General features: G+C 36.4%; 1 protein-coding gene across 2 annotated transcripts in view; it reads right to left on the bottom strand.

Moving 5' to 3' along the window:
• Positions 1–57: 57 nt before the first annotated feature.
• The window catches only part of LOC108754975 (glucose-6-phosphate 1-epimerase), a 28,402-nt gene continuing 11,568 nt past the window's right edge, over positions 58–16,891 (bottom strand). Inside the window, exons 3-7 of one of the 2 annotated variants that reach the window (XM_018497667.1) lie at positions 5,558–5,616; positions 3,898–3,960; positions 3,013–3,350; positions 2,340–2,648; positions 58–1,221 (exon numbers count right to left, since the gene is read on the bottom strand). In XM_018497667.1, coding sequence (XP_018353169.1) covers positions 1,213–1,221; positions 2,340–2,648; positions 3,013–3,350; positions 3,898–3,960; positions 5,558–5,616 — 778 coding nt within the window. In that variant the 3' untranslated portion in view covers positions 58–1,212. The remainder of the gene's footprint in view (positions 1,222–2,339; positions 2,649–3,012; positions 3,351–3,897; positions 3,961–5,557; positions 5,617–16,891) is intronic. The other variant, XM_018497668.1, reaches the window with a different exon arrangement.

Here is a 16,891-nt window from a genome sequence, read left to right as displayed (position 1 = left end):
ATATAAACATATATATATATATATATATATATATATATATATATATATATAAAGTCTTCCGCGAGAACATTTTTATTATAGCGCTTATATAACACAAAATATGTCTCAAGTGCATTTTGTGCTATTTACTAATTCCAAATGTACATCTTGCAGCAAGCAAATTAGATCGAATCTGTTTATCGAAAGGAATGAGTAATTACATCATAATATTTGGGAAAGTTTTATCGCGGAAATTTAACAAAATCGCTTACATATCTAATTTCAATCTACATCTATAAACAATATACTGTATGTTAATACCTAAACGTGATGAGAATACGAAACTGGTACATATATTTCTTTCACTTTCCATTCATATATGGAATGTATACATATCTATTGTGACGAATCAAGTGAACTTTAATTCGTTTTGCAAATTTTTTCTTTAAGACAATGTCTTTAAAAGTCTAATAAAAGGATCCTATTCTCTTCCGCGTAATACTTATGCGAGTACCTCCTTGCAATTTTTTAAATATTTTTAATGAAAGAAAAATAAATATTGTGCAAACAAGATAACAATTTTTCTTCAGACAATGTAATTGACTTATTTATAAATCCTATGTTGAATTGTTATTTGGACGGCGAAAAACAAAGAGAGATAAATTGATCTATCCCTCACGTTCGCGATTGGCCATTTTGGATTTAGTTTCTCGTAATTCCTCGTAAAGCACGGATGAAGCATAAAGATAAAAGTAAGCAAAATGAAGGAAGACAGATTCTTTGACAAAATTAATTAAGTTACTTTGTCTTTACTACACAGATCATCGCTCCCTCGAAGGACTCGATGAAAAAAAAGATACAATCTGCACTATGCAGTGTTAGGAGTATCAAGTCTTTCGAGGAAACGATCGATCAGGGGAGTGGAAAACGAAGAGATTTCGGGGGCTCGCATAGAGTTTGCAGACTTCATCTCATATCTAAAGATTCCTAAAGATTCAGAGAACATATCGTGCAAGTCTGGGCAACGCAATGCGAGTGCAGATGCGACGATTGCGATGGATGCAATGGCGGGGGCGGGGGCGGTGGCGGCGGAGGTGGCGGGGGTGGCGGAGGTGGTGGCATGTAAAGCCACCCCGTGCTCGTTGGCCAAACCGCGGACGATGCTGAGGACGTCGGAAGCAGTGAATTGGTACCGCCTCCAGCATTGACGTGTGACGTCGGTCCACTCTCTACTCACATCACCTATGAGAATAAGTCGATGAAAAACATAATTTCTTGATACATATCTTTCTCGATCGTCACTCCATTGGTTGTAAGATTTAACAGGATTATAGCATTCGATTATTCTATAGAATCTTCAGTTTTCAACAGTTTTAACTTCTGGACGTATATTTAAGAGCTGTAGCTTTTCGTTTCAGTAACCATTTCAGAGTGTAGCAGTGAATTTGCAGACCTGTATTTACGTAAACATGAGGAGAATTATAATTTGCAAAAAGATTTTTATCATAGTAATGAATAAATATTGTAACATTTGCAACTCGTTATTTCTATCTTATGCAGAATTAATATAGTCGTGTTACGTCGTCATCAGATCATATAAAACCTTTCACAGGAAACTTGAAACGATATAAGTTTTAAAGCTACAAAATCATACAGTACAGAGCATTTAATATTTAATTGATAACAATAACAGTGATTTAATAACGTATTTTGATAGCTATTTTAATAATAAATAATTTTCATCGAAAGAAACACTACTTTGCTCATTCTGTATAAAGTTCTTAATATCTGTCTTGCCAATTATAATTGTAATTATAATTGTAAAAAGCTAGAAATATTTAGTTTGCAAATAGTAGTCCATTGGACTGAAGTGCAAAAAACAATTAGCCTCATTGTCAGTTATTCTCTATTCGCAGCGTATATTATGACGTAATGAGTAGTTTCACTCATTACGAATGATCGTAATTACGGATAACAGTAAGATTTCAGATAAGAGAGTATGACGACTTGAGTATGCTTTATCACGCAATTAATTATGAGCGCGTGTACGTTCTGATAATCGACCGTTTTGACAAATTAAATTAAATTATTATAAAATGCAAGAACGTTAAAACATCAAACTATCAATGTGAGATCATACGACTTACGCACGTATGATACCTTCGCGAAGAGTTGAGATTCAATCGCGGTATCGATAATTATTCGAATTTTCTGTACGCAATTACGCACAAATATAGACTTATTGATTTGTAAACTTGATTATCACGGTGATACACATCTATAATATTTGATTACCGTTAACCGCCGTCGCGCCGATTTCGACGGACACGATTTCGCGTTTAGAATAGAAATATACGTACCTGTAATATCTGGCTTGCCTCAAAGGCCGTTCCTGGCAATAGTACAACCGGACTACTGACGTGTCCGCTCTCGACGCATATCATGTTAGGAAATTCGTCGTCGCCGAAGTCCGGGATGTCGCGCGCCTTCTCCTGCCAAGGATTCCAAACGACCGTGTCGGGAAAGTTGTACTTTTGCACGCGCATTTTCCTACCGGAAACGACATTCGTGATGATATGCTCCGGCTGCGTATTCTGGTAGATCCGGTCGGTCCATTCGCACACCGTGACGACGTCGCGGCCTTCTTGGTAGATTTGGTTGTCCCTAGTCTGTGTGCGCGCGAATGAAACACAACTTGATAGGACCACGATATGTAATCGATCGTGCTCCGGATTTAACGGAGCATCGTACACACCGCTCTAAGCCGACTCTTTAATGACTGGCCTTTATGTGTGTAATAACAGATCCTTTTGCGCAAGTTTTAAAATCGACTCTCCGCCGGTAACGCTGAGTCATTAATAATCAGCTAGTTAAGATTAATTGAAAATAAACGATTCTTTTCCGTGAGTCTTACAGTGAGTCTTACAGTACAATTTCTAACGCGAATCGAAATCTTTCGATCAATTTATATTTTAATTAAATAAACGGATTGTACTCGTATATAACTAAAAGAGCAGAAGAGGCTTGAGTTACCTTGTCGAGGAACGTGCACCCGTGCAGCCCCGTAATTTGGCATCTCCTGACATCGGGTACCTTGAAATAAGTGTGTAGGAGCAGATTAAAGGAGAAAGGATCTTCTCTGCTCGGGTTGTATACGCCAATATTAAAATGCAGCTCCTTCTCGCGCAATATTAGCCTGTACGTTAGCCTGAATTGTGAATTCCACAGCGATCGCGTGAATTCATTGTCCATTATCGAGAATATCGCCTCGATGTCCCCGCTGGGCAATCGCTCCGGCGTCTTTTCCACGTTCCAACGAATGATCCTGGCGAAGCCGTGGGGTGGTCCGTACGTCCATGTTCCGAATTGTGCTGCGGAGATAACGTGCATCGTATCGTATTTAATCCCTTCATTGTGTGCACGAAGCATATGTGTGCACGCAAAAAGGACGTGCCCCACCAGTGTGTAATGTATAAAGAATAAGTTTGAAAAATTCTCGACCTGACACAGAAAATGACGCCACAAATATGAAAATTTTAGACATAATTTGATCTTTTACTTTTAGGGCTACTTTAATAAATTTAAATTTTCAAACAGATGCGTTCATTAGTTTCTTTGTTTCGGTCGTGTAAAGCAATCAACTTTTGGTTTCATCATGGCAATGCAACCGCTCACATTTCTTCAATTGCAGTCGCAAAATTCCATGAATTGGTCCCGCAAGCATCATATTTTACCAGGTTTCACGTGATCTGGTTGCTGCTTTACACGACCGAAATAATGAAACTAATAAATGCATCTGTCTGAAATTTTAACAATTTAGCCCTGTAAAGAATCAAACTTGTTTCAAATTTTAACCGTTTGATATTTCAGCGTTATTTCTGTCAGGCCGAGAACTTTTCGAATTACTCTCGTACGCACGTCTAAAAAAAAAACCATCTTGTAATTTGTCTGAATCTTGGTTTCCTATGGTTTCTGAAGTCGCTGAATCCGAATATAATATCAGAATTTCAAAGTTCAAAATAGCGAATCCAATGTAGCGGATCAAAATTTGAAAAGTAAATGAATTGTTATAAAAACGAGTACTTCAAAATTCTTAAAGTCGCTAAATTAAAATACCAGAATTTTATTTTTCTAAATGACAGATCAAACTTTGCTTCACTTAACCCTTTCACTGTATAGCATATGTGCACACAAAAAACACATGTCACCAATATGTAACGTACCATATATATGATGTAAGTCGATATTTAAAATATTAGGTTAAGTAAAAAGTCATCGCGTTTTTTTAAAAGACATCTATCAGTAAAAACCGCAATTACTTTCTTACCAACAATATAAATATATCTTAATAGAGTAAAGTTTCAGCTTTAAAAATCTCTTTTTTAAATTATACGATACGACAATTTTTAATGGAGTTATGAGCAATTAAAGTCAAAATAATTCTTTTATTTAATCCGCGATAACTCAGTAATCAAAAGTCGTAGGAATATTAAAAAAAAACGATTTTGTAGGGAAAGTATCAAGCTTTCACGATAGGTAATCGAAAATTTTCTCAAATTCGTTTTGGACACGTTACAAATCCACAAAGTGAGAAGAAAATTTTTCGTCTTTTTCAGCTCGTAGTTTTTGGTATGTAAAAATTATCAAACTCATATAAACCTAAAAAATGTGATAAGCTTTTAAAAGTAGAGATTTCAAGCTTTAAAACCCTTTTTTTAAATTTGAATTTCATTCATTTTATTGACGAAGATATTGTATATATAACTTTGAGTTAAAAAATACACGATGACTTTTTACTCAACCTAATATTATATCGCCTTGTCTGAATCCTTGTTTCCTCTGATTTCTGAGGTCGCTGAATCCGAATATATATAATATCAAAATTTTCAAATTTAAAATGACGTATCCAATATGACAATTCAAATTTAGAAAAATAATTAAATTTTTATAATAATGATCATGCTAAGATTCCGAGGTCGTTGAATCCAAATATGACATTTAAATTTTTAAATTCAAAACGGCGCTTCCAGTGCAGTGGATCAAAATTTGAAAAATAAATGAATTGTTATAAAAGTAAATAATACAAAATTGTTAAAGTTGCTGAATCAAAATACTAGAAATTTTGTTTTTTCTAAATGACAGATCAAACTTTGCTATACTTAAAAATAATAATTCATAAAAAATATTATATTAATTATATTAATAGAATAATTGTTTACAAATCCTGCTTTCCGCTAAACCTAAAGTCATGAAAAGAGAAAATGAGGTAGTAGCGAGTTTTAACTACATATTCTTATTTTTTATTTAAAAAATATTTTTTTTTAATAAAAAAAAATTGTTTTATTAATTTTTAACGTTTTATGCTTTTTGAATTTTTAAATTCTGATATTATATTTTTACATGTTTTTTAAATTAGACTTTCAGTCAAATTTTCACGGTATTCCAGTTGGCTCTTTTTACCAGCAGTTCGGATACGCGTTTAAAATTGTCTTCGCTCTTTAAACTTTCGACAAAATTATTTTCTTTTCTTTCCTATACAGTCGTAAACATGATGTATCACTTCATCTATTATACTTACGAAAGACGAACGGTATGCCGCCCCTAATTGCTTTCTTTCCGTCGAACACAGCTTGCTTACTGAAACACAAAAATTCAGCTGTTGAAGAATGAAAAAAAAATTGACAATCGCGTACTAGAATACTCGTTTATAAGTTTTATTATCATCTAGATGTTTTCATTGTAATTCACTGTACGTTGCACTGTATGTTACGTTTTCTATCTATTTCCCATTATTTAACAGGACAAATATCCTATGAAAAATCGAAGAAAATATATTATTTAAAAACGATGCGAGAATTTATTTGTTCGCGCGTTTTGTTTTTACGCCCAGATGCGAAAAGCGCAGGTATTATTATTATTCCCTCCCTGTAACAAAAAAAAAAACAAAGAATCTTCGATTTGTCGATAACATCGAAAAATATGCGGACGAATATCTTTTCCTTCTGTTATTCGCAGCTATTGCATTGTTATTGTAAATTGCGCACGTATCAGATGTCAGATTAATGAAACTGTCTGTAGATATGTATAGCGGGTGATGCATAGGTGTAAATATTTGTTGAACAAATTGACGATTTGTACTGACAATGAGAAACAGCAAAAACTGTAACGAGAAAGGGTCTAATAAAAAAAAAAAACAAAGGTCTATTTAATGCAACTTTTATTGAACTTTTAAATTATTAAAATTTCAGAGATATATTAAAAATGGCAAATAGTAACGATCGAAGAATGCTTCGAATAAATAATTCACTTTCGTTCCTCTTTTTGGGCTTTTTACATTCTTGCAGGCGCGGTTTAGACTCTCGTACGAGAGTTCCATCGGAGCTCCTCGTTTAACTAATTTACGAGGACCGCGCAGAATTTTACGATCGCGTATTCTGCTGAGGATAGAGACGAGTTGCGTATAAATCGATGTATAAATAATACTGCGAGGATGGTTCATGAAATTTGACGACAAACGAAGGTCAATATTGGTTTCGCGATTAATCTTGTAGTGTGATTGCTATATTCCGTCTTGCAAAACTGTGAAGATCGACAAAATAGCGTTATTAATATAAGCTATTGTGCCTCGTTGATTTGTATCGACGCTAACAAAAAATACAGAGTCATGCTTTTGTCACTCTTGCAGTCTGAAATTCTCGGAAAACGAGACAATATAGTTAGGTCGATAAGCAATGCTTGGTTATATTATGGCTTACAGGAATTGTTCTGCAGAGAAAACAGTTTTACAACTAGCTGCATAGTTGCCATAGTTGAAGTATAATAAAAAAGAAGTTGAACATGAAAAGGTCAATAGAGAGTAACCAAGTTACTGTCTCCATAAAAGGAAAAAAAAAAGAGGAAAGATCTTTCATTCATGGCCGTTTTGTTCCACAATTTTCTGCAAGGGCGCATATGAATATAACAATTACTCATTGTACACAACTAAATACTTTATAGACCTGTGAGAAAAAATCTCTGAGAATGCGCTTCACCCTACATAAGATTGATACAGTTGTAGGGAATGGAAAAAAAAATCTTACTCATAGTAAGATATATGCATATACAACAGACAGTCAGACATTTTTAGCACAGGTTTCCTAATTATCCCAACAGTCAATTTTGTAACAATACGATTTATTCTCAATATAACGAAAGGGATCAACGAGTTTTCTAACTTGCTCGAAATCATCTCAGACTCGAAAAAATGTACAAATTTATATAAACTTATTTTTTTTTATAAATTTCAAATATTTCGAATAATCAAAGAGTTTATTTCAACGGATTTTATGTCTAACGATTTAGGAATATTTAGATATAAAATCCGTTGAAATAAACTATTTGAAATAAACTATTATTCGAAATATTTGAAATTTATAAAAAAAAAAAAAAAATAAATAAGTCTATATAAATCTGTAAATTTTTTTCTCTCAGAATGTGCGGCCGAAATATTTGTACGATTTGTCGAGTCTGAGATGATTTCGAGCAAGTTAGAAAACTCGTTGATCCCTTTCGTTAGCGAACTAGAACTAGAACGCTCTCGAAGCGGTTGATATCCCCGATGATGCGAAAGAAGAGAGACGGAGATGTCGCGTTGCGTGAACACCGTGGAGAGAGAAAAGGAAAGAGACGGAGAACTATAAAGCCGGAGGGCGGATGCAGGATGACCATTAGTCAAGCCTGTCAGGGGCCGCGGAGATGTTCCTAAGAAGGAGCTTGAGGATACACTCGGGATCCAAGTCTCCTCTGCGAGAAGGATTCGCGAAATCGAAACGTATCGATAATACTTAGATCACGTTTCTTGAGCCGTTCTTAATTCTCGATTCGATCGATAAATGCTTGCCCAATTATTTGAGGAAATTCAAAACGGGCAAATATATAATTCAAAGCAGATACAAAAATTCCTATTTATATATATATATATATTATATATATATATATATATGCAAAAAATTCCAATATGCGCTGAATTGCCATCTGACTGGTGATAGCTGATCAAGACAATTAGAGCCAACAAGTGAAAATTGAATAAATTCCATTTGTACGAGTCAAAAGCGATACCCGATTGTTCCACTCTAATATCGCCTTTCGCGCACCGGTCCATCCTGACAGCCAATGATGAAGTCAATGACGAAACCTCGATTCCAGAACCATGCGCTTTCATCACCGAGCGAATGCCGCTATTCGTATTCTCTCGCAGCAATACGATGTAATCCATTTTCCTGGATGCGTAAACCGCGAGGAAGGAGGAGAAGGTAATCCCATCCGTTTGCACGATCCCGAGGCGAACGGAACATGGGAAGAGAGATGGAGAGACGGACAGATAGATGGATCGCGACAACCCGAATGTCACAGCGAAAAGAGAAAGACACAGAGAAGGCGAGAGAGCGATAAAGCAAGAGCGAGAGAGATAGGAGGAGACCGGGGGAGGGGGGGGAGGGGGAGAGAGAGAGAGAGAGAGAGAGAGAGAGAGAGAGAGAGAAAGACAGAGAGAACTTATGCCCGAGAGAGGACGAAGAGGACAGAAGGGAGGCAAGAAGGGAGAGGATGAACGCGAGAGAGTGGGAGTGAGAGCCAAGGGGTGAGAGGAAGAGGAGCGAGAGGGTAGAACGATGTACCACCACGAAGTACGACGACGCGGCGGTAGGAACGCGGCTGACGCCGAGCAAAAACGATCGGCGCTGTCTGCCATGCTTTTTGCGGGCATCACAGTTTCCAACCTCTCTCTCTCCTCCTGGTCGTTTCTAGCTGCTGCTGCTGCTGCTGCTGCTGGTATCTCCCGTTGCCGCTTGCTACGCCCGGCACCCAATTCTCGACGCGGTTACGCCCGGCATTCGCGGGATATCGTCGTGCAACGCGAGTATACAGGGTGCTCGGTAATTGGCGGTGCGCGATGGGCGCATGGTAAGTCGATTTATGGAAATGGACTTTTTCTCTAACGGGAGAGAGAAGAGAGAGAGAGAGAGAGAACCGATTGCAACCCCTACGCCCTTCAACTCTGTAATCACAGAGAATTGAATTAAGCCAGGTGTAATCTTGATGACGCCGATTTAATCGACGACGCTGGTGGCATTGAGAGAATGATGAGGTGCCCTTTATAGCGCGTCTCCATCCGATGATCGCAGGCGTTGTGGTCCAATGAACACAACACGCGGTCGCGTTTTCGCAACAGTACAGCGGATGCTCGCATCCTTCACACCTAGATTTTTACGCAGAAACCGTCCGTGGTATATATATATATTTCCACTGGTACTTCTGATGAGCCAAGAGGATATATAAGTTACAGCGAATTAATTCTCACGGCACGTACGTTATGCGCGCTTTTTACAAGGCGCAACAATTTTCAATCGACTTCTTTTTGTCGACTGCAGCCACACGGAATTACGCCGGTCTCTCCCGACGTCGGGAGTCGAGATATCCCGAATCCCAAAGGATCTTTCCGCATTATTATCTCGCGTGCTCATTATCTCTGACCATAAGGAGAGTGCGACGAGAGGATTCGACGACGATTTCCAACGTTTCTCGCGCTACACACGGTGAATGGCTCGAGAGAGTTTGCGGCATAGAAGGAATATTAATGAGCGGGCAAGTGAAAAATTACCCTTCGGCTTTAATGAGTCGTTAGCAAGTCAGAGATGCTAAACAGCTAGCGAATCATCGATACGCGTTGAAACAGAATAAAAAGAGGCAGGAAAAAAAAAAAAAGAAAGACGAAAGAGAGAAACCGAAGGTAGACCGGTGAAAAATTCCCCCGCGGTTTTGATGAATGTCCCGTAGTGGAACTCTCAAGAAACCAGAAATATTACGTACGTGGAGAATATGAGCACAATCTATTCTCCGTCAGATTTTGTTATAACGAGCGTTTTGATTTACATCGGCCTGTCGTACCGATCGGATACGTTTACGCGATATTTAATTTCGCGCTGCGAAATAACGAAAATACCGGACGTTGTCTCGGACAACGTATGCATAAAATTATAATGAAGACAAGATTCAATGCTGGTTGACTCTCGAAAAAATCAACAATATATTTATAGTAAACATCAGTGAATATCTCTTCTCGCCGGTATCGTTGACTATTTAGTAAAAAATTATCTGCACTTTATTCGCATTTTCTTCGATAGTTGGATCGATCGCGGTTCTTCCTCGTGTAAAACAGGCGACAATACGTTCGCACACGCGAAAACTAATTATCGGTACGGCAGAGCGATATATAGAGCGTCATGAATCGACGGGATTATAAATAAGGTGTGACTGCGCGCTTTTGCAGCCGAAGACAATTACACGGCGGTGTGACGCGACTCGACGCGACGCGACGCGGCGCGGCGCGACGCGGCGCTTCTTGCGATGAAGCTGCTGTATTTCTCTTCCTCTCTTATAGAACTGGAACGAATTTGTCGGAATTATATGGACTCGCGTCCTCCTCGTCGCGTGGTATCTACAATATTGTGCAACCGCGTGACCAATACAGTCTTAATAAAATTACTCATAATCGCATAGACGAGACGCATTGTTAAATTTATATCATATTGTGTACCCAATTGAAGTTATTTTTTATCATTTTTATAGGTCGCCTCCAACTGCTATTCAATAAATTGTTAGTTTAACAAAAACAATAGGATTAAACGATTTAATTCATAAAGGTGTTAAATTTGACTCAAATTTAGTTCATTATTTACTAACGTCTATATCTACCAATGTGGATTAACTTTAATCTTGGTTTAATTTACTCTTTATCCTTTTCTGGTTCTCTCGAACTAAAAAAAGATAAAAAGTAAATTAAAGGTAATTTAGGTTGGTAAAAACGGGCATTAGTCACACGTTAATATCGGCGTTGTCATGGATTGATTTACGTTTTGACATACATGGAAGTTAAAACTAACAAAATGTTATTTATCTCAAGGAATTGGGTTGTTATTATTATTCCTTTGATATCTAACGGTGTGGCATTTTTATAAAATAAATAAATAAATAAAACGGATGTGCAGTTTTTTTATTGTTCTTCGTGCAGTCTGATAATCTTTTACGTGGAATGGCATGTGCGCGAAACATGTAAATTTGATAATCTCAAATATCATAATTATTAATGACTTGTATGTTGGCATGGTCGAAGAGTGGAGATGGACTTCCTTCAAATATCAAGTGTCAATTAATTTCTCTGAGACATCCGGTTTCTTCCGGATGTAACGTAGAACTTCAAAATCAGCTAACCAATTAATATTATACTAGCGTTAATAGTTGAAAGTTCTTTGACGAGTTTTGCGGGCGCTTGTGGCACTTCACCTCGTGAGAGTAATTCGACGCCTTCGAGAGAGAGAGAGAGAGACACAGAGAGAGAGAGAGAGAGAGAGAGAATCCCTGCCAGTCTTATAGTTGCAAAGATACGGCAAAATGCGAGAAGCGGATGCCACGCATTATAAGTGCATTAAGTGTTGGAGAAGCAGCTACTCAGCCATCTGTTACGGTTGCGATTTACGATCAGTGAAATTCTGACGAGAATTCGTCTCAGGGCCGCGGCCAAGAATTATTATGAAAAAGTAGGCCTTTTTCGGGCCAACAAAGATAATTTCGAGACCCTCACCGGGATAATTCCGATCGTACCGTTGTGTTGTACAATGCACGAAAAACACAGTGGGGCGAATTACAGTTGGAAAATTTGTATTTAAATTTAATACATTTCACATATCTCAAATCGTCCACTCAAATTCTTGTGTTAATTTAACATAAATATTAGAAGATAACTTAAATATTATGTAAAAAAAATTAGTGCAAAAAAAACACTGACATAATTTGTCGACAAACTGTGAAAGCATATATACTTTTTCAGTAAAATTAATGTTTATGATACGTTTAATTCACGCACATTTTATTCATTCACCTTAAAATTTACATTTTAAAATATTATTTTTATATTATTTGTTCACTTAACACATAAATTGTATTATTTCAACGTTACAAAACATCAATTTAACATAAAAAATTTAAATAACATAATTATTATGTTTAATTAACACTCGAACATGTTAAAAATTTAACACAAAATTTTAACAAGGATTTGAGTATCTATGGAAATCGTTTCTGGCACAAGTATAAAATGTTTCTATTGTGTACGCATTATTTCGAATCGTTTCACTATGGGATAAGATTGACGATGAATATTGAATTATCTAAAAAAAGATAAGTTCAATTAAATGTTCACGAAAGAGTTAAAAATCTGGAAATAAGAATTTATCGACGTTATTCGGAATTATATACGCTTCCTGTGTACACATAGAAAAATATCATTCTATTGCCAAGAATAGCAATTATTTATTTTATTTTTCTTCTTTTAAGTTACGGTTACTTTCAATAAAGAATATTTTCTCGCTAGTAGTCTTAAAATGTATTCATCTCAAGTTTTAAAAATACTCGATATCATATATCCAAAATAAGAATTTATTCTCTTTTGAAGTATATTATAAAATTTTTGTAGAAAGAAAGAAGAAAAGTCAGATTTGATTAACTTGAATATTTAATAATATATTGATGTGAGAAAATTTATTTGGTCAGAAAAATTTGATATATTTCTTTCAATTCTATACAACAGATTTAGGAAAAGCGAAACATAGTTTAGAAACAAGAAATTTTTTTCTTCTTTGAAGTAATTCATATTTTCAATTTAAATAAATATTTATTTTGGGATCAAATTGTGCATATAACATAATGCACTTTTATATTGCTCCATAATGCGTTTTTTTTTATATAATATTTATCTTAATTATTTTGAATTAATAAATATCAGCATATTATTTCATTTTCATGTAACCTCAAATATTAATAATATGAAACTGTCATCATGAAATTAAGAATGGCTACAGTAGGAATATATCGTTGGCAATGACTCGATCACAAATGTACGATTAGCTCAGCGTAAATATATTAGGTTTACCGTTCTAGGGATCGTAGGTTCGAATCTTGCCGGCGATGCGATGCGTTTTTCAATAATTAATTTACAGTAGTTATAAGACAGAATATGGGTATGCGAAATAGCAAGAATAGAAATTAAACTGGAAAAATAAAAAGCAATAATAACAAAAGAATAATTTTTTTCGTTAAGATACAACCGTAATTTTCTTATTACAAATAAATATGATATTTAATTCAAGCAAAGGAAACATTCTTTTTAAGTAAATTAAATTTTTTATTTAATTTAACATTCTTGACTGAGAATGTTAAATTAAATAAAAAATTTGATTTACTTAAAAAGAATGTTTCCTTTGCTTGAATCAAATATCATATTTATTGATGAGAAGTATTACATTTTCTAGAATTGAAAATATATTTTGAATAAATCGGATGCTTGTAATGAACTTATAACAGATTTGCGGATATATGAACTTTTGAAATAATTTGGAAGAAATCATTATTTACTTGAGTACAATATTATATATTTTTTTGCGTGTAACTTTTATTTTAAATTTCTAATGACTCTGATCAGTTTTAAGAAGTCTCGAATTTCATTGATAATAAATATTTACAATCAACAGAAAAATCGTTTGTCCAATCCACTCATTATTTAAGAGTCGATCATATAATTTCATTTTCAAATTCGTATTCCAAACGATAGAAGCGTTTAGATATTACGCTTCAAAGCGTAAATCGCAAGATCGAAGCACCAAATGTTGATAGAAGTGAAAATGCGTGATCAAGTCCGAGTCCATTTGAGAATGTCTCGGCTGTTTCTATGAATGTATCACTGAAAAAATGATGTTATATCAACAGCATTATTTCAATTAAAAATAATCTTGCTGATTCAGTAACAGTATTGATAAAACAAATGAAATTTTATTAAAATAAGAGCATGACGTATTTGTTTCATTAACGGTATTATTGTGAATCAACAGAATTATTTTCAATTAAAATAATGCTGTTGCTATAACATCATTTCTTAAGTACGTGTAATAACGAATATATTTTTGATACGAGTCTACGAGCTTAAATGAAGAAGAAAAAAGGAGGAGCCAAAAGAGAGCGTATAATTTCAACATACTATTATCTTCTCATTATCTAGAACATCCATGATATCCCGGAGTCCCGACATCACGGTTTCACGATGATAATTATTAATGACGCACAGAACTTGAAACTGCATTCTTCCATGACGCAAGGAGGGAACAGGGAGAAGCCGGAGAAGGAATCTGCTCTTCGAAGCAAGTAGATGAAAATGAAGCCACGACCCGCCGTAAATAAACCCGAGTCGCATCCGTTTTTCTCGACGAAGAATATATTATGTCTTCTCGCTCGTTCTCTATATCAGAGACGCCCGATATCTCGACTTTTCTTTATCTTTCAAATTACGTCGCCTCCCTGCGAATATAATCCGGAAATTAATTTCCCACGTTTTCGCCACCCCCTCACGGGAATAAGTATACCCGTGCGGCTATTTACCCATGCGTTGAACTCAAGTGAGGACACCCGGTACATGTCGAAGTTATCCGCTTCGAGCTCCGCCGAAGCCAGTGGTTTTTGCGTTTTCCCCGGATCCCGGCAGGAGCAGCAGCACCACCGGCAACAGCAGCAGCAGCAGCAGCAGCAGGGCGAGGCTCCGTAGGGTTCAGAGACTCCTCTCTACCCGCATCCAACCCCCGCGTCGCGTCGCACTGTACCCGTCTACCACCACCGTGAAACTTTGTTTAACTAAGGTCGGCAAGAAGCAAACCTATTTATACTAGGTCGGACGCGTTCGCGGTGCACGGCCACGGGTGTTGCTGCTCTTGTCGGGGCGAAGTTGCTTCTAGCCGGAACGGTCATGGGAACCTAACGGACGCTGATAAACGAGGAAATATGCCCGGCAAAAAGGCCGTCGCGTAATTTTCTGTCGTATCGTGCGCGCGTTAAATCAACCAACCGGCTCTCGCTGCGAGACGACTCCAAACGATTCGGAAGCCTAAATTAAACGAAACAAATTCGTCTCGCCCGATTGCCTCGACTAGCTTTTCCGAGAGCTTCATTACTCAACGCGAGTCTTTTAATCCTTTGATGCACGATCCTACCACGAACGCATCATTAAACACGCTCCTGGATATTGCTTCTTATTGATACATAGAATTGGAGTATCTGCCTTTCTTGATACTACACTTTTTTCGTTCTTTTGAATCAAAAATACTAAACTTCAAAGAATAAAAATGAAAATAAGATTCGTAAACAGTCGAACTGCCATCGTAATATCTTTCGGTCTCGCAATCGTAAATCCGAGGTAAATTATGTCATAAATGGATACTTTGCCTGTTAGATGTAGCGAGTTGAAGAGAATCTTGATCGAGAAATATCAACCAACATCTATTCATATATATATATATATATATATCCGCCGGATGTATATATAAATGTTTAATTCTCTTTCCAAATATGTAATAGTATAGTAATTAAATTTATATAATCAATTAAAATCAAATCTGGGTTCTTTGTATGTGACTTTGTATGTGAACTCATGTTTGATTTATTGGCGGATCCTTCATGGGGAGGAGGACATGGCTCCCCCTCTCTCTAGCAGTCTTCTTTTTAAAAAATATTTATAACAAAATGTTGTATACATTTTTGATATTTTTGAAATGCTTAATCACAATTTTGATATTTCAAAGATATTTTTTAAATTTATAAAAACTCCTAGATATAAAAAATATATGTAGATTTTATTATACTATTCTGCTGTGTTAATATCATTTTAAATTAAATATTTTATGAATTATACATTTAAGTAATACTTTTTCAATGTAATAATTTAATATACTGTCTTTTCATATGTGACTTTAAAAAAAGAGTTTTGCTTGCAGCACACCACAACGGTCCTCTCTTGATTTGACAAATTTCTGGATCTGCCATCATCGATTTGTTTCATGACACCCGAATAAACTTCTAAGTCTGAGTTTCATGAAACAAGATAATGAAGATCAAAGGCGAAAAAGATAATTTCTTAACATATTGATACGAAACATAATGTTATTTTTGATTCGCAATGCGACGCATTGCGACGGTAGTGATGTTATCCAAATTTAAGCACGGTAGTCATGAATTATTACCGCGTTTATTGCCGAGCCGCGATAACAAGCTGATTTGGCGGTTCCTTACGAGCATCATGCCGGTGCATAAATGAACGAGTGGGCTGTGGTTGAGCGAATTCTTCGGTGGTGATGCCGTCGCCGTTGCCGCTGCAGACAGGATTTTAAATCTCATCACACGATCACCGACCGGACATCTGAGTTTCGCTCAATGACCGTAAATTGGGCGGCTTTTACATAAAGGAAACTTCGAACGACATTTCGATCTTTCAAAATAATTGTTGCAACAATGATAACACCGGACTGCTCGCTAATTCTGAAGAATTTCAGGTTACAAATAATAATTATATACAATAAGAAACATATAACGCGACTTACGCTGATAAAAAATCAAATCGTTACGAATTGATTATAGCTAATTACATATATTACAAATTTTATGGAAAAATAAAAGCCCAGATCCGACGTCCTGCATTTATTTCGGCGATAAACACGGGACGTAGACACGAGTTTTGCAATCTTCCTCACACAGCGGTAAATGTAACGTCAAATGAATTCCACGTCCGCGAGGAAGATTTGAGCATGGTACTTCACTTCACGTCTAGCAAAACACGCAATTATTTTACGGCTTAAGCCGCGCGTTCCGCCTTGAGCGAGTTCTTGCTCGCGTTTCCTCGCGCGGAGCTTTTTCGCCGTCGAGTTCGCTGGTTTGTGCGCGCTCCGGTTCCGTTCGCATTCGCTCGGGATAACTTGCAATTAGCATAAAAAGCCTCGCTCTTTTCGCATTAGGCGCAACTGTGTCATTCGCGGCGGTCCGTTAAAAAGATCGACGCGCGTCG

The sequence above is a fragment of the Trachymyrmex septentrionalis genome, unplaced genomic scaffold (genome assembly GCF_001594115.1).
Source record: "Trachymyrmex septentrionalis isolate Tsep2-gDNA-1 unplaced genomic scaffold, Tsep1.0 scaffold83, whole genome shotgun sequence".
Lineage (NCBI taxonomy): Eukaryota > Metazoa > Arthropoda > Insecta > Hymenoptera > Formicidae > Trachymyrmex > Trachymyrmex septentrionalis.
The sequence above is the reverse complement of the archived record's forward strand: the minus strand, read 5'-3'. Positions and strand labels throughout refer to the sequence as shown.